The sequence below is a fragment of the Pristiophorus japonicus genome, chromosome 15 (assembly GCF_044704955.1).
Source record: "Pristiophorus japonicus isolate sPriJap1 chromosome 15, sPriJap1.hap1, whole genome shotgun sequence".
NCBI lineage: Eukaryota > Metazoa > Chordata > Chondrichthyes > Pristiophoridae > Pristiophorus > Pristiophorus japonicus.
In genome coordinates, this window is record NC_091991.1 from 85,238,621 (window position 1) to 85,263,526 (window position 24,906).

Consider the following 24,906-nt stretch of genomic DNA (forward strand, 5'->3'; position numbering starts at 1 on the left):
CACTAGTCATTCTGAAAAGGACCCGTTCATCCCGACTCTCTGCTTCCTGTCTGCCAACCAATTCTCTATCCACGTCAGTACATTACCCACAATACCATGTGCTTTAATTTTGCACATCAATCTCTTGTGTGGGCCCTTGTCAAAAGCCTTTTGAAAGTCCAAATACATCACATCCACTGGTTCTCCCTTGTCCACTCTACTAATTACATCCTCAAAAAATTCCTGAAGATTTGTCAAGCATGATTTCCCCTTCATAAATCCATACTGACTTGGACCGATCCTGTCACTGCTTTCCAAATGTGGTGCTATTTCTTCCTTAATAATTGATTCCAACATTTTCCCCACCACTGATGTCAGGCTAACCGGTCTATAATTACCTGCTTTCTCTCTCCCTCCTTTCTTTTCACATTATAATGCTGAAAGTAACACTGTTACAACATAAAGCAATTCAAAAAACAAAAAAACATTAAGATATCAACATTCTACAAAATGAAAACCCCAAAAAATGTAAATATATATTTTTTAATTAGCATTTATTTCTGTTTGCCCTCTCTTCACTTCCCATTTTTTCTCTATCTCTTTAATTTTCCTCAGGCTAGCCTTACATTTACTTTGTTTCTATCCAATAGAGCTTAATCTATTCTATACCGTTTTGGTTTCAGGGTAGTAAGTTTTAAATACTCTCTGGGCCCGAAATTCAGTCCCTCTGGAAAGCTGCTGCTTCCCCCACCTTTTTGGGGCCATTAGTGCTGAAATGTTTTCGTGGCTGGGCCACCCCATATTCAGCTCCAAAAGTGAACAAAAGGGCTCCAATGCTAATGAACCCTTCCAAAGTGGATTTTTCAGCGGTCTGGCTGTCTTAATTTGAGCGTTATCACCGCTGAGAAATTCAGCATGCAGGTAAGGGTTTTTAATGAGCCAGCTGCTCCCTGGTCTATTTAAAGACCAGTGTTTGCAGCAAGGCCCTGAGGGGGGAAGGAGGTTGGAAGGAGACTGGTGTAAGAGGTGCAAGGAGAGCCAACAGGTTCACCAATATGGAGCTGGAGACACTGATGGACGGTGTGGAGGACAGAAGAAGAATACTGTTTCTTGTAGGGAGACCTGGCAGACCGCCAATACATAATGCATGGAGGGAGATTGCGGGGGAGGTGTCAGGCACCTCCATATGTGTGAGGACGCACCCTCCCAGGAGGGTGCTGGCCAGTCTGCACCTGGCCCTTCCAGAGTGGCGATGGGTCGACGCCTCCTAGTTCTGGGGCGACGAGGATCCTCCTCCTCCTGCACCACCTCCTCCTCCTCCTCAGGTGGTACTGCTAGCTCGACCTCCAGCGGTTGTCCCCTCATGATGGCCAGGTTGTGCAGCATGCAGCAGACCACGACGATTATGGAGACCCGTTGAGGAGAGTACTGCAAGGTGCCACCAGAGCGGTCCAGGCACCAGAACCTCTGCTTAAGGATGTCTATGCACTGCTCGGTGATGCACCTGGTGGCACAATGAGCATCATTGTATGCATGCTCTGGTGCTGTCCTGGGGTTCCGCAGAGGAGTGAGAAGCCAAGTGGACAGGGGATATCCCTTGTCCCCAAGCAGCCAACCGCAATCCTGATTCGGGCTGGTGAAGACGGTGGGCACTCTGGTCTGGCGCAGAATGAACGAATCATGGCTGCTGCCTCCCTTGCCCGCTGTCTGTCTGCACGGTGCTGACGGTGACATCTTCTCCTGCGTGCCGCCCTGCTTCTGACCAGGTGTACCAGGTGTCGCCCTCCCAACACTCCTCCCATCCTCATGGTCAACTCTGCCAAGCAGGTCTCTGCAGCCCACAGGCCTCCACTAAAGAGTCAGACCTGAAAGTTGTACAAAAGTACAGGGGTATGTGCAAACCTCTGAGCAGTACTCAGCGGGTTTAATGGAGCCAAAACAATTAATAAAACTATATGAAAAGCTAAATACTGCGGATGATGCAATCTGACATAAAAACACTAAAATTAATAAAACTATTTCCCTACCAAAGGCCCCCAATCGCGGCAACACTCCAGCGGTGTCGCACTTGAGCATCGACTCGAATACCTCGCGGAGGCACTGCCTGAAGAAGTCACATCTTTTTGTAGGTGAAAATCCCTGTCCTGGCCACTTTCCAGTGGCCTGCACGCTGCCGAGCGCAAACTTACCTTTACAGCGGCTTCAGCCCGCCTTTTTCCGGCTAAATATGGCTTGGGGAGGGAAGAACACCCGACCACGGCGGCCGATCGATTTTTTTGATCGGCCGCCCAAACCCCACGGCAGTGGTCCTTTCAGGGACGATGAATTTCGGCCCCTCAGCCGCTTAACTGCCCATTTTGGAGGCACGATCCACAGCTAAAAAACTGTGGTTTTTGACTGGCTAAACACAGGCTCCAAAGATCGGGGTGGGGGGAGGAAATTTCCCTCCGCCCCGGTTCAGGTGGATAATTCGAGGTATTACCGCCTGGCGAGTCGGAGGGAAGAGGCAGAAATTTGGCTCTTTAACAACGGTGACACCGCCTCCTAGCACATTGGGGCGCTGTTGGAGATGGTGTCGGGGCGGGTTCGTGTTGGGAGAGAGGCGGTGGCCTTCAGCGCGGCAGTGATGAGGTCAGCGCGATGCATAGCAACGTCCTATTCAGTTAAAGAGGAGGGACGCTGTGAGGCCTAGTGAGGACTCTGTGGTGCCCACTGGGTCACCAGGGAAGGGTTTGGCTAGGCCAGTAGCCCAACACCCAAGAGGGGGTGCCGGGCTACCTGTTGGTGGCCCGGCCGAACTCGTGGCCGCCATTGTCGGGCCGACTGCAGAGTCGGCCAACAGTTAAAATAAAATGGCGGCCGTGGCGATGCGCCCTCTCCTTTAAGGACGGATGCGTCGCCCAGCCACTGGCAGCTTTCCGCCTCGTAAAGCTGTCGGGGCACCGACCGGCGGTGGCTGCGCTCCCGTGAGGCAATTTCTCCCGGGGGCGTTAAGGGGTCGCCGGCCTGCGTTAAATGGGTCCGAGCGGCAGGCGGCCAGGGGTCCGAACGCCGGGGGGCCAGGGGTCCGAGCGTTGGGCGGCCAGGGGTCCGAGCGCTGGGCGGCCAGGGGTCCGAGTGCCGGGCGGCCAGGGGTCCGAGCGCCGGGCGGCCAGGGGTCTGAGCGTTGGGCGGCCAGGGGTCTGAGCGTTGGGCGGCCAGGGGTCCGAGCGCCGGGCGGCCAGGGGTCTGAGCGTTGGGCGGCCAGGGGTCCGAGCGCCGGGGGGCCAGGGGTCTGAGCGTCGGGGGGCCAGGGGTCCGAGTGCCGGGCGGCCAGGGGTCCGAGTGCCGGGCGGCCAGGGGTCCGAGCGCCGGGCGGCCAGGGGTCCGAGCGCCGGGCGGCCAGGGGTCCGAGCGTTGGGCGGCCAGGGGTCCGAGCGCCGGGCGGCCAGGGGTCCGAGCGTCGGGCGGCCAGGGGTCCGAGCGTCGGGCGGCCAGGGGTCCGAGCGCCGGGCGGCCAGGGGTCCGAGCGCCGGGCGGCCAGGGGTCCGAGCGTCGGGCGGCCAGGGGTCCGAGCGCCGGGCGGCCAGGGGTCCGAGCGTCGGGCGGCCAGGGGTCTGAGCGTCGGGCGGCCAGGGGTCCGAGCGCCGGGCGGCCAGGGGTCCGAGCGCCGGGCGGCTAGGGGTCCGAGCGCCGGGCGGCCAGGGGTCCGAGCGTCGGGCGGCCAGGGGTCCGAGCGCCGGGCGGCCAGGGGTCCGAGTGCCGGGCGGCCAGGGGTCCGAGCGTCGGGCGGCCAGGGGTCCGAGCGCCGGGCGGCCAGGGGTCCGAGCGCCGGGCGGCCAGGGGTCCGAGCGCCGGGCGGCTAGGGGTCCGAGCGTCGGGCGGCCAGGGGTCCGAGCGCCGGGCGGCCAGGGGTCCGAGCGCCGGGCGGCTAGGGGTCCGAGCGTCGGGCGGCCAGGGGTCCGAGCGCCGGGCGGCCAGGGGTCCGAGCGCCGGGCGGCCAGGGGTCCGAGCGCCGGACGGCTAGGGGTCCGAGCGTCGGGCGGCCAGGGGTCCAAGCGCCGGGCGGCCAGGGGTCCGAGCGTTGGGCGGCCAGGGGTCTGAGCGTTGGGCGGCCAGGGGTCTGAGCGTTGGGCGGCCAGGGGTCTGAGCGTTGGGCGGCCAGGGGTCTGAGCGTTGGGCGGCCAGGGGTCTGAGCGCCGGGCGGCCAGGGGTCTGAGCGTTGGGCGGCCAGGGGTCTGAGCGTTGGGCGGCCAGGGGTCTGAGCGTTGGGCGGCCAGGGGTCTGAGCGCCGGGCGGCCAGGGGTCCGAGCGCCGGGCGGCTAGGGGTCCGAGCGTCGGGCGGCCAGGGGTCTGAGCGCCGGGCGGCCAGGGGTCTGAGCGTTGGGCGGCCAGGGGTCTGAGCGTTGGGCGGCCAGGGGTCTGAGCGTTGGGCGGCCAGGGGTCTGAGCGCCGGGCTGCCAGGGGTCCGAGCGCCGGGCGGCTAGGGGTCCGAGCGTCGGGCGGCCAGGGGTCCAAGCGTCGGGCGGCCAGGGGTCTGAGCGCCGGGCGGCCAGGGGTCCGAGCGTCGGGCGGCCAGGGGTCTGAGCGTTGGGCGGCCAGGGGTCTGAGCGCCGGGCGGCCAGGGGTCCGAGCGCCGGGCGGCTAGGGGTCCGAGCGTCGGGCGGCCAGGGGTCCAAGCGCCGGGCGGCCAGGGGTCTGAGCGTTGGGCGGCCAGGGGTCCAAGCGCTGGGCGGCCAGGGGTCCGAGCGTCGGGCGGCCAGGGGTCCAAGCGCCGGGCGGCCAGGGGTCTGAGCGTTGGGCGGCCAGGGGTCTGAGCGTCGGGCGGCCAGGGGTCTGAGCGTCGGGCGGCCAGGGGTCTGAACGTCGGGTGGGGCGGAATGTCTGGGCACGGCAGAAACCCGTTTCGGTCACACCCTCTGCCTGCCCACGGTCGGTAAGGCCTTACCGCCCCATTACCATCTCTTTGAGGCAGTAACGGGCCTTAGAAAAAGAGGCAATTTCAGCCCTCAGGTTTTAAAAAAAAATGTAATCAAGGCTTTGAATTTCAACCTTCTCCACACTTTAAGCATCTCCCCTCCAGTCCTGACAGTGCCGGCCCTTGCTGGGACAGAGTTCAACTGGTGCTCGACCTTGCCCAGATGTCTATTCTTCTTGTGTAAACTTAGATAGTAAGCATCAGTTACACAAGGTTTAACCACTCCCTTAGTAGCCCAGGGGCACTGAGGCCAAATGGAGCTCCCCCAAGCCCAATAAAGAAGGTATGGTCAAGTTAGTCTGGATCAGAATTTTCTCATCAAATAGGTAAATGTAAAATTTGAGTTATCTCCTCAGCAGCCCCGATTGAAGGAACCCGGCTTGTAAAATGACATCTGTAATGTTTGCAGTTAATAGTGCACCAACATTAACAGTTCTTCATAAACAGCCTTTATAAATGGAGGATGCAACAAACCAATGTTTTAAGAAAAATATCCCACCAGGGTTTCTATTAACCCTTCAACCTGCTGGCTTTGGCTCAACTATCTTTGCATTACTGAGGGTGGCCACATGAACCATTATGATTATGTCAGCTCTTTGCTAGTCTGATCCAAAACTAATCCCACTGCCCGTCCATCCCCTTTTTACCTTGTAGGAATATATTTATTGTGTACTTTATGCATTTTATATTTGAAGATGTCCCATTGCTAATCCGTTGACCTGCTGGCTAACATTTATGTCCAGTTTTTGGGGCCAAATCCCATATTATCTGGCTGAACTTTGCCTTTTTCCAATCCAGCAACCTTATCTTTGACTCTTTACAATTCTTTTATTGAATCTAACTATGCTGTCGTTACTTTTTCCCCAATTGTTCTCCTACTTTCATATCAATGAATTACTCACTTTATTCCCCAGAACTAAATCAAGAATTGCCTCTTTCCTTTTTGGATTAGAAATCTGCCAAACTTGGAATTCCCCCAAAGATCTTATTTTAACACCAAGTCTGCATTATTCTAGTGATACGAGAATGTTGTCTTCTCCCATTACCAGGAATTTACTTACGATGGATATGAGGGTATTTTTTGCACTTACCGTTTGAATATCTGTCAAAGAGCCCTGAGGGAGGCAGGAACGGTTCATCTTTGCAATGTAATTCAGGGTCTTCATGGCAGTCTGAGTGCTCCCCACAGAGACACTGTAACGTGCCGATTCTGGAATACACTGAAAAAAAGAGATAATGGATGTTCAACATAATGGATATGCAATAGGTGGGTGAGTGGATGGTGAATGGAGGGGTGGTGGGTGAATGGAGGGGTGATGGGTGAATGGAGGGGTGAATGGAGGGGTAGTGGGTGAATGGAGGGGTGAATGGAAGGATGGTGGGTGAATGGAGGGGTGAATGGAGGGGTGGTGGGTGAATGGAGGGGTGAATGGAAGGATGGTGGGTGAATGGAGGGGTGAATGGAGGGGTGGTGGGTGAATGGAGGGGTGAATGGAAGGATGGTGGGTGAATGGGTGGTGGTGGGTGAATGGAGGGGTGAATAGAGGGGTGGTGGATGAGTGGAGGGGTGGTGGGTGAGTGGAGGGATGGTGGGTGAGTGGAGGGGTGGTGGGTGAGTGGAGGGGTGGTGGGTGAGTGGAGGGGTGGTGGGTGAGTGGAGGGGTGGTGAGTGAATGGAGGGGTGGTGGATGAATGGAGGGGTGGTGGGTGAGTGGAGGGGTGGTGGGTGAGTGGAGGGGTGGTGGGTGAATGGAGGGGTGGTGGGTGAATGGAGGGGTGGTGGGTGAATGGAGGGGTGGTGGGTGAGTGGAGGGGTGGTGGGTGAGTGGAGGGGTGGTGGGTGAGTGGAGGGATGGTGAGTGAATGGAGGGGTGGTGGGTGAATGGAGGGGTGGTGCGTGAATGGAGGGGTGGTGCGTGAATGGAGGGGTGGTGGGTGAGTGGAGGGGTGGTGGGTGAGTGGAGGGGTGAATGGAGGGATGGTGGGTGAATGGAGGGGTGGTGGGTGGGTGTATTGATGAGTGGATGGATGATTCGATGGAGGGGAGTGAGTATAGGGATGAATAAGTGGAGGAATGGAGCCACGAAGGAGCCTCAAATGCTTCTCATGACCAACAACCAATGTGACAAAGATTTTAGCAACTCCTAAAGGGACAAGTGCTGGAGTCTATGGAGAAAATGTTGAGTACAATCTGTTATGGGAGGGAAATGGAAATGTGCTTATTAGAGCCAAGATATGAGATGGAGCCATTGTTGCTCATCAGTTATGGAGGTATTGCTATAATTTGCCAAGATCACAAACATTTAGGCAGAAATGAAGCAGTTATGGATGTAGCCTACATTAAAACAACAACATTTGTATTTATATAGCGCCTTTAAACTAGTGAAACATCCCAAGGAGCTTCACTGGAGTATTCTGGAGAATAAAAAATTTGACACCAAGCCGCCAAAGTAGGAGTTAGCACAGGTGACCAAAAGCTTGGTCAAAAAGATAGGTTTTAATGAGCGTCTTGAAGGAGGAAAGAGAGGTAAAGCTGGAGAGGTTTAGACAGGGAGTTCCAGAGCTTGGGGCCTAGGCAACAGAAGGCACGGCCACCAATGGTTGAGCGATTTTAATCAGGGATGCTCAAGAGGGCAGAATTAGAGGAGCGCAGGTATCTCGGAGGGGGGGTTGTGGGGCTGGAGGAGATTACAGAGATAGGGAGGGACGAGGCCATGGAGATGGGCAGGACAGATCAGGACAGGACACCTACATAACATTAAATAATATAAATCTATCCACTGAATCAGCGATTCTCCATTCCACTACCAGAACACTGCTGATTAATTCCAACTCAAAGTCATGTGACTACATTACACAAAGCTTTATACAAAAGCGTGTAATGCTATATCAGCTGTTGGGCAAATGGTGGAATGTTTGGCACTGCACAACATGGTTTCGCTAGCAGCAGTGTTTTGTTAATAAGCAATTGAACACACCTAAAATGTACAGTACATTTTATTTGGTTCGCATTTCTCGCTTCTCCTGTTACAGCAGATTATCTTATCACATTTCCAACAGAAACAGCGAGGAAATCCCACACCCAGGTTGAAAACACTCATTCTTTGTTCCTTAAACTGGGCCATAATTTGGATTTCTTTGGTCAATTCCCTGCTTTTCAGCAATGACTAGAGATTTCTGCGACATTCCCAACAAATCACTGGCCTTGTCCTCTTTGGAATGTGAACTTTGTGCTGAAATATCTTGCTGAATATTTTTCAGTTGTTGAAGTTTTCCAGTCACATGCAAGTGCTGATGGGAACACTGGTCAAATAAATGTTTTTGTCAATGTCTTAGCTGAGGTTTTAGCAAAAAACAAAAAATAACAATTAAGATTTGTTGTACTTGTAACAATGTACATTAACGATTTGGATGAAGGAATAGAGTGTAATATCTCCAAGTTTGCAGATGACACTAAATTGGGTGGCGGTGTGAGCTGTGACGAGGACGCTAAGAGGCTGCAGGGTGACTTGGACAGGTTAGGTGAGTGGGCAAATGCATGGCAGATGCAGTATAATGTGGATAAATGTGAGGTTATCCACTTTGGGGGCAAAAACACGAAGGCAGAATATTATTTGAATGGCGGCAGATTAGGAAAAGGAGAGGTGCAACGAGACCTGGGTGTCATGGCTCATCAGTCACTGAAAGTGGGCACGCAGGTACAGCAGGCAGTGAAGAAGGCAAATGGTATGTTGGCCTTCATAGCTAGGGGATGTGAATATAGAAGCAGGGAGGTCTTACTGCAGTTGTACAGGGCCTGAGTGAGGCCTCACCTGGAATATTGTGTTCGGTTTTGGTCTCCTAGTCTGAGGAAGGACGTTCTTGCTATTGAGGGAGTGCAGCGAAGGTTCACCAGACTGATTCCAGGGATGGCTGGGCTGTCATATGAGGAGAGACTGGATCAACTGGGCCTTTATTCACTGGAGTTTAGAAGGATGAGAGGGGATCCCATAGAAGCATATAAGATTCTGACGGGACTGGACAAGTTAGATGCGGGAAGAATGTTCCCGATGTTGGGGAAGTCCAGAACCAGGGGACATAGTCTTAGGATAAGTGGTAGGCCATTTAGGACTGAGATGAGGAGAAACTTCTTCACTCAGAGAGTTGTTAACCTGTGGAATTCCCTGCCGCAGAGAGTTGTTGATGCCAGTTCACTGGATATATTCAAGAGGGAGTTAGATATGGCTCTTATGATGAAGGGGATCAAGGGGTATGGAGAGAAAGCAGGAAAGGGGTACTGAAGGAATGATCAGCCATGATCTTATTGAATGGTGGTGCAGGCTCGAAGGACCGAATGGCCTGCTCCTCTACCTATTTTTCTATGTTTCTATGCTTCTCAGATCCACCAAAGGATAAGGCTCTCCCACTCACACAGCAGTAAGCGAGCAGTATGTAGCACTGAGCCCTACTCGGAGGTCCCAGGTTCAGTCCTTGATCTTTATTGAATTTGCTGATCTCAGTCAAGGAAACAGTAACAGTGGCAGTGTGATGGGCACAGCAACCTTGGGCTAGGATTCCCACCTCTGAAAGTAGGACAGTCCTGCTGCAACTGTACAGGGCATTGGTGAAGCCACACCTGGAGTACTGCGTATAGGTTTGGTCTCCGTATAAGGAAGGATATACTTGCATTGGAAACAGTTCCGAGAAGGTTCACCAGGTAGATTCCTGAGATGAAAGGTTTGTCTTATGAAGAAAGATTGAGCAGGTTGGGCATATACTTATTGAAGCGTACAAGATTCTGACGGGGCTTGACAGGGTAGATGTAAAGAGGATGTTTCACCTCGTGGGGGAATCTAGAACTAGGGGGCATAGTTTCAGAATAAAGGGTCGCCCATTTAAAACGGAAATGAGGAGGAATTTCTTCTCTCAGAGGGTCGTGAATCTTTGGAATTCTCTACCACAGAGAGCTGTGGAGGCTGGGTCATTGAACATATTTAAGGTGGAGATAGACAGATTTTTGAATTATAAGGGAGTCAAGGGTTATGAGGAGCGGGCGGGGAAGTGGAGTGGAGATCAGCCATGATCTTATTGAATGGTGGAGCTGGCTCGAGAGGGGCAAAATGGCCTACACATGCTCCTATTTCTTATGTTCTTATGATTGGGATCCACTGATCCTCACTGGCAGGGTTACATGTGCGGACTTGAGCTGAGGGCAAGGTCGGGTATAGCTACGATGCAATCTTCAGTTGAAAACCCAACCAAATCTCATAGTTGTAACGGGGTGTGATAGATGTGGCATAGTGTGCTAGGCAGCCGGCAGACTCGAGTTACACTCCCAGCTGTGCCTCATCACTAGTCCCAATAAGCTTAGCAATTATGGAGCTTCTTGCTTGCTTGCATGATGCTTAAATTTCAACATAGACCAGACTCCTCCCCCAACTCGCCTCAGCACCAACCCAAGGCTCCTAGCTCCTGTTACTGCTTGTGTAAGTGATTCAACTCAGCTGCATACTGTGTGTGGAGATTCTCACAGATCAGAATTTCCTGGCCACATTGTGTAGCAGCGTGAATCACTAACTGCGGTGACAATACGACTCAGGAGAGGTGTTTGGGGAGTGGGGGCGGGAGGTGGGTGGGAAGAAGCTGGGAGCAGCACCTTATGGGAGCAGGGCGGAATATCTGGAAGCAGTATTTTGGGGGGGAGGGGGTGGGGAGGGAAGGAGGGTTAAAGAAAGAAAGAACTTGCATTTATATAGCATCTTTCATGACCCAAGGATGTCCCAAAGCATTTTACAGTGAATTAAGGACTTTTGAAGTGTATTCAGTGTTCTATTGTAGGAAACGCGGCATCCAGTTTGCACACAGTAAGGTACCACAATCAGCAATGAGATAATGACCAGATAATCTGTTATGTATGTAACTATGTAATACTTGCCACCAGAGGGCGCGACTGTTGGAGTCCTAATGGTCACCTGCACACACGTGCAGGGCCAGTATAAAAGGTTGGCTGCCATGTTGTTAAGGCACTCTGGAGTTGTAATAAAGAAGACTAAGGTCACACTAAGTTTAGCTCAGCCTCATGGAGTTCTTCTATACACAACATAATTTGTTTTATGTGTTGAAGTATAAATGTTGGCCAGCACACAGAGATCTCCCTTGCTCTTCCTCAAATAATGCCGTGGGATCTTTTACATTAACCTGAGACGGCAGACGGGGCCTCGGTTTAACGTTTCATCTGAATTGCGGCATCCCTCAGTACTGCACTGGGAAGGTCAGCCTAGATTATGTGCTCACACCTCTGGGGGCTTGAACCCACAACTTCTGTCTCTGAGACAAGTGTGCTTCCAGTGAGCCATGGCTGGCACCTTTCAGCATGACGCAAAGGATTGGAGAAAGAGATTATTAGCATGAACATTGGGATTGGAGGGGGAGAGAATATCAGCTTGAATGGGGAAGAGGGGTAAGAAGAGAGACGAGGAGTAGAATTGAGGTGGTAGAGGAAGTAGGGTTACAACCTACTCTCCATATAGGATCTGTACCCTCGATATAGGTTTGATGTATCCCGATTAAGCAATGCCTCGATTTCAAGATTCACATCCTTGTTTTCAAATCTCTCCATGGCCTCCCCCCTCCCTATCTCTGTAACCTCCAGCCCCGCAAACCCTGGAGATGTCTGCGCTCCTCTAATTCTGACCTCTTGAGCATCACTGATTATAATCGCTCAACCATCGGTGGCCGTGCCTTCTGTTGCCTCGGTCCTAAGCTCTGGAACTCTCCGCCTCTCTACCTCTCTTTCCTCCTTTAAGACGCTCCTCAGAGAAGGTTCACTAGGTTGATTCCGGAGCTGAGGGGATTGACTTCTGAGGATAGGTTGAGTAGGTTGGGCCTATACGCATTGGAATACAGAAGAATGAGAGGTGATCTTATCAAAACACAAAAGATAGTGAGGGGGCTCGACAAGGTGGATGCAGAGAGGATATTTCCACTCATAGGGGAAATATAGAAAATAAGTGCAGGAGCAGGCCATTCGGCCCTTCGAACCTGCACCACCATTCAATAAGATCATGGCTGATCATTCCCTCAGAACCCCTTTCCTGCTTTCTCTCTATACCCCTTGATCCCTTTAGCCATAAGGGCCATATCTAACTCCCTCTTGAATATATCCAATGAACTGGCATCAACAATTCTCTGCGGCAGGGAATTCCACAGGTTAACAACTCTCTGAGTGAAGAAGTTTCTCCTCATTTCAGTCCTAAATGGCCTACCCCTTATCCTAAGACTGTGTCCCCTGGTTCTGAACTTCCCCAACATCGGGAACAATCTACCCGCATCTAACCTGTCCCGTCCCATCAGAATCTTGTATGTTTCTATGAGATCCCCTCTCATCCTTCTAAACTCCAATGTATAAAGGTCCAGTTGATCCAGTCTCTCCTCATATGTCAGTCCAGCCATCCCAGGAATCAGTCTGGTGAACCTTCGCTGCACTCCCTCAATAGCAAGAACGTCCTTCCTCAGATTAGGAGACCAAAACTGAACACAATAGTCCAGGTGAGGCCTCACCAAGGTCCTGTACAACTGCAGTAAGACCTCCCTGCTCCTATACTCAAATCCCCTAGCTATGAAGGCCAACACATACCATTTGCCTTCTTTACTGCCTGCTGTATCTGCATGCCAACTTTCAATGACTGATGAACCATGACACCCAGGTCTCGTTGCACCTCCCCTTTTCCTAATCTGCCACCATTCAGATAATATTCTGTCTTCGCGTTTTTTCCCCCAAAATGGATAACCTCACATTTATCCACATTATACTGCATCTGCCATGCATTTTCCCACTCACCTAACCTGTCCAAGTCACTCTGCAGCCTCTTAGCGTCCCCCTCACAGCTCACACCACCACCAAGTTTAGTGTCATCTGCAAACTTGGAGATATTACACTCAATTCCTTCATCCAAATCATTGATGTATATTGTAAAGAGCTGGGGTCCCAGCACGCCACTAGTCACTGCCTGCCATTCTGAAAAGGACCCGTTTATCCCGACTCTCTGCTTCCTGTCTGCCAACCAGTTCTCTATCCACGTCAGTACATTACCCCCAATACCATCCGCTTTGATTTTGCACATCAATCTCTTGTGTGGGACCTTGTCAAAAGCCTTTTGAAAGTCCAAATACACCACATCCACTCGTTCTTCCTTGTCCACTCTGCTAGTTACATCCTCAAAAAATTCCAGAAGATTTGTCAAGCATGATTTCCCCTTCATAAATCCATGCTGACTTGGACCGATCCTGTCACTGCTTTCCAAATGCGTTGCTATTTCATCCTTAACAATTGATTCCAACATTTTCCCCACTACTGATGTCAAGCTAACCGGTGAATAAAATTACCCGCTTTCTCTCTCCTTCCCTTTTTAAAAAGTGGTGTTACATTGACTACCCTCCAGTCCAGAGGAACTGATCCAGAGTCGATAGACTATTGGAAAATGATCACCAGTGCATCCACTATTTCTAGGGCCACTTCCTTAAGTACTCTGGGATGCAGATTATCAGGCCCCGGGGATTTATCGGCCTTCAATCCCATCAATTTCCCTAACACAATTTCCCGCCTAAGAAGGATATCCTTCAGTTCCTCCTTCTCACTAGACCCTCAGTCCCCTAGTACTTCTGGAAGGTTGTTTGTGTCTTCCTTCGTGAATTGGTCTGCCATTTCTTTGTTCCCCGTTATAAATTCACCTGAATCCGACTGCAAGGGACCTACGTTTGTCTTCACTAATCTTTTTCTCTTCACATATCTATAGAAGTTTTTGCAGTCAGTTTTTATGTTCCCGGCAAGCTTCTTCGCATACTCTATTTTCCCCCTCTTAATTAAACCCTTTGTCCTCCTCTGCTGAATTCTAAATTTCTCCCAGTCCTCAGGTTTGCTGCTTTTTCTGGCCAATTTATATGCCTCTTTCTTGGATTTAACACTATCCTTAATTTCTCTTGTTAGCCACGGTTGAGCCACCTTCCCCGTTTTATTTTTACTCCAGACAGGGATGTACAATTGCTAGGGAAACTAAAACGAGGGGACATTGTCTTAGAATAAGGGGCCACCCATTTAAAACTGAGATGAGGAGAAATTTCTTCTCTCAGAGGGTAGTAAATCTTTGGAATTCTCTGCTCCAGAGAGCTGAGGAGGCTGGGTCATTGCGTCAGCAAAGAATGACTAAGAAAGCGATAACAGCAAAGAATGACTAAGAAAGCGATAAAGAAAGGAAAGATAGATTACGAAGGTAAACTTGCGCAAAACATAAAAACAGATAGTAAAAGCTTTTACCGATATATAAAACGGAAGAGAGTGACGAAAGTAAATGTTGGTCCCTTCGAAGATGAGAAGGGGGATTTAATAATGGGAAATGTGGAAATGGCTGAGACCTTAAACAATTATTTTGCTTCCGTCTTCACAGTGGAAGACACAAAAACCATGCCAAAAATTTCAGGTCACGGGAATGTGGGAAGGGAGGACCTTGAGACAATCACTATCACTAGGGGGGTAGTGCTGGACAGGCTAATGGGACTCAAGATAGACAAGTCCCCTGGTCCTGATGAAATGCATCCCAGGGTATTAAAAGAGATGGCAGAAGTTATAGCAGATGCATTCGTTATAATCTACCAAAATTCTCTGGACTCTGGGGAGGTACCAGCGAATTGGAAAGCAGCTAATGTAACGCCTCTGTTTAAAAAAAGGGGCAGACAAAAGGCAGGTAACTATAGGCCGGTTAGTTTAACATCTGTAGTGTGGAAAATGCTTGAAGCTATCAATAAGGAAGAAATAGCGGGACATCTGGATAGGAATAGTGCAATCAAGCAGACGCAACATGGATTCATGAAGGGGAAATTATGTTTAACTAATTTACTGGAATTCTTTGAGGATATAACGAGCATGGTGGATAGAGGTGTACCGATGGATGTGGTGTATTTAGATTTTCAAAAGGCATTCGATAAAGTGCCACACAAAAGGTTTCTGCAGAAGATAAAGGTTCGCAGAGTCAGAGGAAATGTATTAGCATGGATCGAGAATTGGCTGGCTAACAGAAAGCAGAGAGTCGGGATAAATGGGTCCTTTTCGGGTTGGAAATCGGTGGTTAGTGGTGTGCCACAGGGATCGGTGCTGGGACCACAACTGTTTACAATATACAAAGATGACCTGGAAGAGGGGACGGAGTGTAGTGTAACAAAATTTGCAGATGACACAAAAATTAGTGGGAAAGAGGGTTGTGTAGAGGACACAGAGAGGCTGCAAAGAGATTTAGATAGGTTAAGCGAATGGGCTAAGGTTTGGCAAATGGAATACAATGTCGGAAAATGTGAGGTCATCCACCTTCGGAAAAAAAAACAGTAAAAGGGAATATTATTTGAATGGGGAGAAATTACAACATGCTGCAGTGCAGAGGGACCTGGGAGTCTTGTGCATGAATCCCAAAAAGTTAGTTTGCAGGTGCAGCAGGTAATCAGGAAGGCAAATGGAATGTTGGCCTTCATTGCGAGAGGGATGGAGTACAAAAGCAGGGAGGTCCTGCTGCAACTGTACAGGGTATTGGTGAGGCCGCACCTGGAGTACTGTGTGCAGTTTTGGTCACCTCACTTAAGGAAGGATATACTGGCTTTGGAGGGGGTACAGAGATGATTCACTAGGCTGATTCCGGAGATGAGGGGGTTACCTTATGATGATAGATTGAGTAGACTGGGTCTTTACTCGTTGGAGTTCAGAAGGATGAGGGGTGATTTTATAGAAACATTTAAAATAATGAAAGGGATAGACAAGATGGTGGCGGAGAGGTTGTTTCCACTGGTCGGAGAGACTAGAACTAGGGGGCACAGCCTCAAAATACAGGGGAGCCAATTTAAAACCGAGTTGAGAAGGAATTTCTTCTCCCAGAGGGTTGTGAATCTGTGGAAATTTCTGCCCAAGGAAGCAGTTGAGGCTAGCTCATTGAATGTATTCAAATCACAGATAGATAGATTTTTAACCAATAAGGGAATTAAGGGTTATGGGGAGCGGGCGGGTAAGTGGAGCTGAGTCCACGGCCAGATCAGCCATGATCTTGTTGAATGGCGGAGCAGGCTCGAGGGGCTAGATGGCCTACTCCTGTTCCTAATTCTTATGTTCTTCTGTAATATATTTAAGGCGGAGATTGACAGATTTATGAGCGATAAGGGAGTCAGGGGTTATGGGGAGCGGGCAAGGAAGTGGAGCTGAGTCCATGATCAGATCAGCCATGATCTTATTGAATGGCGGAGCAGGTTCGAGGGGCCATATAGCCTACTTCTGTTCCTATTTCTTATGTTCTTATGCTCTTAAAACCTACCTCTTTGACCAAGCTTTTGGTCACCTGCACTAATTTCTCCTTATGTGGCTCGGTGTCAATTTCTTTGTCTGACAATCCTCCTGTGAAGCGCTTTGGGACGTTTTACTATATTAGAGGCACTATGTATATATACACACACAATTAATTGTTGTTGATATAGGATCTGTATCCTCTTTATAGGATCTTCAGTGGCTATACTACTTCCTATTGTCAATTTAACATGTTTGGACGAGAGGCGTGTTGACGGCTGAAATCGCGGTTGTGAGCGTGGATGGAGTCTGTCGCCTCACCTTAAACACCACCAGCAGGATGATACTGGGGATGGTGGAGATACGCACCAGCCAGCGCCAGCCCAACGTGGGAACAATTAGATAGGCCAGCAAGATCTCTATCGTGGATCCAATGAGCCAGAAGATCTGCAAGAAAAAAAAAAGATGAAAATAATGATGAAACGATTAATAAATGGTCTCTACCTTCTTTATACAAGAAAAGTGAAATAAAACTGGAACATGCTGGAAACAAAGATCAGGTCGGTCAGAACCTGCAGAGAGAGAAAAGGTGGGTTAGCATTTCGATTGAAACTCCTTCAACAGAATTGTAAAAAGGTAGGCAAAGAGTTTCCTTATCAGACTGAATAAAACAAAGAGAGAGGAGGGTAGAATGACAGGTAATGGTAAAGTGGACGGGTAGTGTAATATTACACAGAGAGGAGGATAGAACAACAACAACATCCTGTATTTATATAGCGCCTTTAATGTAGTAAAACGTCCCAAGGCGCTTTGCAGGAGTGTTATAAGACAAAACAAATAAATTTGACACCGAGCCACAAAAGGAGAAATTACAGCAGGTGACCAAAAGCTTGGTCAAAGAGGTAGGTTTTAAGAAGCATCTTGAAAGAGGAAAGAGGTAGAGGGAGGTTTAGGGAGGGAGTTCCAGAGCTTGGGAACCGGGCAACAGAAGGCACGGCCACCGATGGTTGAGTGATTATAATCGGGGATGCTCAAAAGGGCAGAATTTGAGGAACGCAGACATCTCGGGGGTTTGAGGGGTTGGAGGAGATTACAGAGATAGGGGAGGGGCGAGGGCCATGGAGGGATTTGTAAACAAGGACATCAGGTAAAGTGTACAGGTAGTGTAAGATTACACAGAGAGGAGGGTAGAACAGGCAATGGAAACGTGTATGGGTAGTGTAACATTTCAAAGACGCATTTGATGAGTTAAATCGACAGATCTTGAGAACAAAAGCTGTCACACAGTGAAAAGTGATAGCATTATTGAAAAATGGCATTCATCAGCCAGACTGAAGGCATTAGAAAGACACGAAGAGTAAAACAGATCAGGATTGGAGGGGAAACAGATAAAAGGCTAGCTCGCAGCCAATAGCTCCTGAGACAAGTGGGTTCATGACGCCATTGAAATGGTACTGACAGGAATTTACTTGAACTTGTTTGTTGTTACACTAAAAATAGTGTAAAGGCTAAATTGAACCATTTATATTAACCAAACAACTTACTCCGACCCCCTTCCAGTGCTAACTCCATTCTCCCCAGCAAAATCTCAGGGCAATGCATTAAATTCGGATTGCTCCAACCAAGAGCCAGTACAGATACGATGGGTCCAAGTGGCCTCCTTCTGTGCTGTAAACTTATACGGTTCTATTGGGGCGATTTTTGTCTTGCTCGTGCCCGTTTTATGCTTAAAAACATAGAGCAATATTGAAAGTAAAATGAAGCGTCAGGCAGTTGCACTGACTTGCAGCTGTGTTGATTGAAGTCTATTCCGCTATTTATTGGGCGGACCTGAACCCTGGTGACCAGAACCCTAATCAGAACCAGGCGGAAGCCCCATATTGGCAAATGGGGTCAAGTGATGCAATTAAGACCATGGTGCCAATTTTGTCTGGGCTGCCTGATTACTGCCAGTCCCTGTTCCGGCCCACCAATCACGGGTGCTGCAGGTCGGGAGGTGGCCATTTCCAGCCATAATTAAAGGGACCCTCAGCTGGCATTAGGTGGAGCTTTCGGAGGTGGGTTTTTTTCACATCCGGTCACTTGTGGGTCTCGCCCCATAACGCATCAGGAAGGTTAAACAGTCACCACCGCAGACCCCCTGTGCTCGTATTGCCCATCACTCCACTTTAGGATCCCGATGCGAACCGTACCTCCCCTTTAAACTGCTGCTGCAGGCCCTCGACTAGTGGTTGCCCCTGGCCAATTTCCCACCACTCGATCGGCAGGCTGCCCACTGGCAATGCGCCAACCGCAGTTTAATGATGGGCCCACCGTGACAATCGATCAGGTCCGCCACTGACTCCTCCAGGCCCCTACCATCCACCCGATTAAAATGTGCACATCAAAATGCTGCCCCCGTATCTGCACACACACACACATGCTGATCCACTCAAGAAATGGTCTTGAGCAGAACCGGGTAGTGGAGGTAATTTGGACCTGGGGCAATAGTGTAAAAGGAGTGATTTCAGATTATCCGCCTGTTATACATCTCTCCCGAAATCGAAATTTTCCCCATTCTTTCTTGAACAGATTTTCCACTGAAGACTGGAAAAAGCATCTCCTCAGGGAAGAGAGAGTGAGTGCCCATCAAGGCTGTCACTTGATGTTGAGATGGAAAATTCAAAAACATCTCTCCCATACAAGCCGTCAACCTGCCAACCGTTGAATTTTGGTTCACGCCCTTAGCCGTTCAGATCACGCAGACTTTCTCTCCTGTTCTCACCTGTCCCAGAGGCAAAATGCGACCTCGGTATTTGGAGGGCATGAATTCTGTCATGAGAATAAATCTGCGCAGAAGAAAATAAAATTGATGTCACCATTTCATATAGTTATCATAGAATGATATAACAGAGAAGGAGGCCATTCGGCCCATCGTGCTGGTGCAAGAAATGAGAGGAATAAAGGTAGCACAGAATCACATACACGTGATGTAGAGGCAGCAAAGAACAACATAACCTTTCTGGATGTATGAAGAGATTCTGAATCATAATGTGGAAATGTTCCATTGGTGATTTCCCCCATCAAACAGACCTCCAGATGATGGGTGATATGACCAATATGAAAGGACTACTGAAAATGGCAAGGTTTAGAGTACTAAGATAAAACAGCATTTGAAAATTCCAACACTTATAAACCACCTCTGTAACAGTGACACCAACGATAGATCATACATAGATTCTGGAGGCCTTCTGTACAACAAACACAATGCGTTCTCTAGCCCATTGATTTTTAATAAGAAAATAAATGGCACAGAAATTGTAAATCTGGAAAATTGCTTTAAGTCAAGTAGAGTAGAACAAGGAGGCACAGGTTCAAGTCAGTGAAATGCAAATTTAGGGCTGCTACCAACAAGTTTGTCTTCACACACAGAGTGTACTTCATTGGCTGTGAAGGTGTTGGGGTCATCCTGAGGTCATGAAAGGCGCTATATAAATGCAACTCGCTTTTTTCCTTTTTAACAACACATGTAATAGACTCCTGGATAGGGCAGGTGGAATCATTTATTGCGATGCTGCGGGGGTGGGGGGGGGGGGGGTCTATAGGGTATTGAAGATTTTAAGACCGAGATCGATAAATTTTTGTTAGATAAGGCGATCAAGGAATTTGAATCAAAAGTGGGCAAATGAAGTACAGATCAGACATGATCTGATTGAATGGTGGGACTGGCTCGAGGGGCTGATTGACCTACTCCGGTTCCTAGATTACTGAATGGATGAACTCATAAGCTGAATGGCCTCCGACTTCTGTAATTATCCTGCGATCTGGCAATTATCCAAAATATTTTCAACAAGGACCTTTCTGTGCTTAGCAAAGATGACATTCCGCTTGCATGTTAATTAGTGTTACATCTCCTGCACTTGCACAGGAAGGTGCCGTGGGAAAGGGAGGGGCTGCTGGGGGTGATTGAGGAGTGGACCAGGGTGTCACAGAGGGAGCGGTCCCTTCAGAACGTTCAGAGGGGAGGTGAGGGGACGATGTGATTGGTGGTGGGATCACACTGGAGGAGGCGGAAATGACGGAGTATGATCCGTTAAACGTAGAGGCTGGTGGGTTGAAAGATGAGGACAAGGGGAATCTTATCATGGTTCTGGGAGGGAGGGGAAGGGGTGAGAGCAGAAATGCAGGAAATAGAATGGGCACGGTCCAGGGCCATGTTAAGCACAATGGAGAGGAATCCTCGGTTGAGGAAAAAGGAAGACATATCGGAAGCACTAGTATGGAAGGTGGCATCATCAGAACAGATGCAATGGAGACGGAGAAACTGGGAGAATGGAATGGAGTCCTTACAGGATGCGGGGTGGGAGGAAGTGTAGTCCTGTTGCTGTGGGAGTCAGTGGGCTTATAGTGGATGTTTGTCAATAGCCTTTCCCCAGAAATGGAGACAGAGAAGTCGAGGGAAGGAAGGGAAGAGTCGGAGATGGACCATATAAGGGAAGGGTGGAAATTGGATGCAAAGTGAATGAAATTTTCCAGTTCAGGGCAAGAGCAGGAAACGGCACCAATACAGTCATCAATGTACTGGAAAAAGAGGCGAGGGAGGGAACCTGAGTGGGACTGGAACAAAGAATGTTCCACGTATCCCACGAAAAGACAGGCATAGCTAGGACCTATGCGGGTTCTCACAGCAACACCTTCAATTTGGAGGAAATGAGTGGAGTCAAAGGAGAAGTTGTTCAAGATGAAAACAAGTTCAGCCAGGCGGAGGAGGGTGGTGGTGGATGGGGTCTGGTTGGGCCTCTGCTCGAGGAAGAAGTGGAGCGCCCTCAGGCCATCCTGGTGGGGGATGGGAGTGTAGAGGGATTGGATGTCCATGGTGAAAAGCAGACGGTTAGGGCCTGGAAACTGGAAACTGTTAAAGTGACGGAGGGCGATGGAGGAGTCGCAGATGTAGGTGGGAAGAGACTAGACAAGGGGAGAAAAAAAAAAGAGTTGAGATAGGAAGAAATCAGTTCCATGGGGGGAGAACAGGCAGAAATGATGGGTCTACCAGGGCAGTCCTTTTTGTGGATCTTGGGAAGAAGGTAGAAGCGGGCTGTGTTGGGTTGGTGAACTATGAGCTTAGCAGCCATGGAGGGAAAATCCCAGAGGAGATGAGATCAGTGACGGTCTGGAAAATGATGGCTTGATGTTTGGTGGTGGCGTCATGGTCCAGGGGGAGGTAGGAGGAGGTGTCAGAGAGTTGGCGCTCAGCCTTCACAAGATAGAGGTTGGTTCACCAAACAACAACAGTGAAGGCTTGTGGGAGAAGAAAAATCATTTGTCTGAAGGGAAATCCTCAGGGATGGGCACTCCACACTACAAGCCATTTGAATCAAACAGGAAGAGGCATGTTGAAGGACATTCGAGTTGGCCAATCAGCAAAAGGGTCATGTTATCTCTGGCCAAACACAACTGGACACTCGGCGACCATGCAGGACCAGTTTTTTTTTTGATCCATAAAACACAACGACAAAGGAATCTTCTGTCTCCAAGAAGCAGATGTCGTGAGGGAACTTTTGGTAAGCTGGCAAGAAGAACCATTTAGGAGATATAGTGAGGTCGAATTAATCACTCGACGAACTATACATAAGTCAATGGGCATTAATCTTGTGAGGAGGTGTACATGACCAAGTAACTTGAAGGGAGTGCATATTTATTGCATGTAGGAGGATTTGGTTTAATTGTACAAACTGTCTAACTTAGAGCATAGAAGTTGCTTGTATGTACGTATTGAATCTGAAATCGGTAAGCGGATAATTTGTAGTTTTGTTTGGTATTTTAAATCTGTACTCGGTAGTGTTGAACTAGGAATTTATAGTCATTTTAAATCTTTTTAATAAAGTCCATTGTCTTGGAAAATCTCAGTGTTCTTTGTGTTTGAAACCTGTAGGGAAAAGTCCTACAACAGCATCACCTTTGTCAGCAGGTTTAATGACAATGTTGGGGTTGGATCTGAGCGAGCGGAGTGCTGCAAGTTCAGAGGGAGGTAAGTTGGAGTGAGTGAGGGGAGCAATTGAGACGGCTGATGTCACGCCCACAGTTCGCAATGAAAAGATCTGGAGAGGGTAAGAGGCCAGAGGGAGAGGGTCCAGGTAGAGCGAGAATTCTGAAAATAGGTCAGCTGTGCAGGGAGGGGGAAGACTCCTGGTCAAAGAAGTGGGCATGGAGGCGAGGGCGACTGATAAAGAGCTCAACGTCATGCCGAGCTCAAAATTCATTGAGGTGGAGGCGTAAGGGGCTGAAGCTCAGGCCTTATTTACTTATGTTTACTCTTGCATCCTTAATGAGGTGCAAGCTAATGAGTAAGCACATTTGTTTCTGCCGCAAAACAAATGGAGAGCTTCAGATGCTACAACCGGTAACTTTGAAATTGACGTTAATGCAAATGGATACTGGTTATCGCTTTACGACTGATATAAGCGGCTGTCTGTTTTAAACGTGGACGTTTTAGTTGGGAGGACTGTATTTTTATACATAGAAGATGGTGGCAGAGGGACTTCAGAAACTCGCTGCATGGGGCCATTTAGTGGCCAGAATCTGTGACTACATCATGACCGTTGACATCGCAAAATTGAATGAGAGGTGTTGACATAGCAATTTACAGTGGTAAATATTGGCTCAAACGTGTGACACCAGGAAATAAGGTTTGTGCACAGGAAGTACTCATCCTACACAAGTTTTCTTTTTGTAACATGTAGATATTTAAAGCATATGATGGAAGAAATGGCCAAATTATCTCTTTCCAATTCATATCCCTTTTTCACAAAGTTTAATCAAATACCAGTGATGTTGTTTCCCCACAGGCCTCTAAAATAACATTAATTTCCTGATGTGATTATGTTTAAAATAACCCTTGGCTAAAAATCCCTCTTGTCACTGCAACCAATGTCATTAAAGATTCCAGAGTAATTCTTCACATGTGTAATTATGATGAATTAAACTGTGGGTGCAGAGGAATTTTTTATTGTATTTATTCATTCACAGGGTGTGGGTGTCACTGGCAAGGCTGACATTTATTGCCCATCCATACTTGCCCTTGAGAAGATGTTAGTGAGCCACCTTCTTGAACCACTGTAGTCCACGTGCTGATTGATACTCCTCATTGGAAACGTGGAAAGGTTAACCATTTCCCATACCTCGGGACCACAGCAAACAAAGGTAGGCAGAGGAAACATTACAGGGACACCCTCAAAGTCTCCCTGATAAAGTGCAACATCCCCACTGACACTTGGGAGTCCCTGGCTAAAGACCGCCCTAATTGGAGGAAGTGCATCCGGGAAGGCGCTGAGCACGAGAGCATGCAGAAATCAAGCGCAGGGAGCGGAAAGTGCATGCGGCAAACCAGTCCCACCCAACCTTTCCCTCAACAACTGTCCCACCTGTGACAGAGACTGTGGCTCTCGTATTGGACTGTACAGCCACTTAAGGACTCATTTTAAGAGTGGAAGCAAGTCTTCCTCGATTCCGAGGGACTGCCTATGATGATGATGACTCCTTTGCAGCAGTTTGTTATAACTGAGGGGAATGCTAGGCCATTTCAGAGGGCAGTTAAGAGTCAACCACATTGCTGTGAGTCTGGAGTCACATATAGGCCAGGCCGGGTAAGGGCGTCAGATTTCCTTCCCTACAGGACATTAGTGAACCAGATGGGTTTTTACGACAATCCGGTAGTTTCATGGTCACTGTTACTGATACTAACTTTTTTATTCCAGCTTTATTTAATTAACTGAATTTTAATTTGAACTCATGTCTCCAGATCATGAGTCTAGGCCTCTGGATTACTAGTCCAGTAACATAACCACTATGACACCGTTCCCTCTTCCTAACCCTCCTTCTCACTAACAACAAGACTATTCAGATAATAAGAGAATAAGCACCTAACAACAAGAAGCAATATCCAGGGATTCACAACTATGTCAATATGTGCTGGTGTGCAGAACGAACTACAATGAGACGACAGTCACTCCTGAGGCATTACACAACAACAGTGAATCCTATTGATTGACAGCAGAAGGGATGGAGTGAATTGGACTGGCTTGGTGTGTCCAAAGTTTGACTAATTTCCCCAAATCATTTGTAATAAGTAAAGCATATCATTGACACAATGCCTGTGATTATATGAACCTGAATTCTCAAGGGGAACATGTCTGGGATTTGAACCTGAATTCTCTGGTGAATGTGCTTGAGATTTTGTCTGTAGATTGCAAATTGAGAGAGGAATTTTGCGCCTCTGATCTTTGAAAGACAGCCATCTGGTCCCTGATTTTTCACCCTCTTCCCCATTTCAACTATTTTAGATAGAATTTTAAATCAAGTACCCCTCTTTACTAAGGGCGCTAGAACCCACAAATGTCCAAATCAACTAGGAACCTTGCCAAATCAAATTAAAATTTGGTTGCCGGGGGTGATGATGCACTCCAGTCCCTCCGGTGCCCACCTCTCGCGGAAGGCCGCGAGCGTACCGGTGGACACCGCATGCTCCATCTCAAGGGACACCCTGGCTCAGATGTAACCGCGGAAGACAAGGAGGCAGTCGGGCTGAATGACCCCCTCGCCCACCCGCTGCCTGGACCGGTTAATGGCCCCCTTGGCCATGCCCAGGAGCAGTCCTACAAGGAGGCCTTCCGATCTGTCCAGTCCCCTCCGCACAGGGTGC

General features: G+C 49.0%; 1 protein-coding gene across 1 annotated transcript in view; it reads right to left on the minus strand.

The window, feature by feature from the left end:
• svopl (SVOP-like) overlaps nt 1–24,906 on the minus strand; it is a 126,993-nt gene that overhangs the window by 40,483 nt on the left and 61,604 nt on the right. Inside the window, exons 6-8 of the mRNA XM_070901689.1 lie at nt 18,994–19,057; nt 16,551–16,676; nt 6,028–6,156 (exon numbers count right to left, since the gene is read on the minus strand). Of these exons, the coding sequence (XP_070757790.1) occupies nt 6,028–6,156; nt 16,551–16,676; nt 18,994–19,057 (319 nt within the window). The remainder of the gene's footprint in view (nt 1–6,027; nt 6,157–16,550; nt 16,677–18,993; nt 19,058–24,906) is intronic.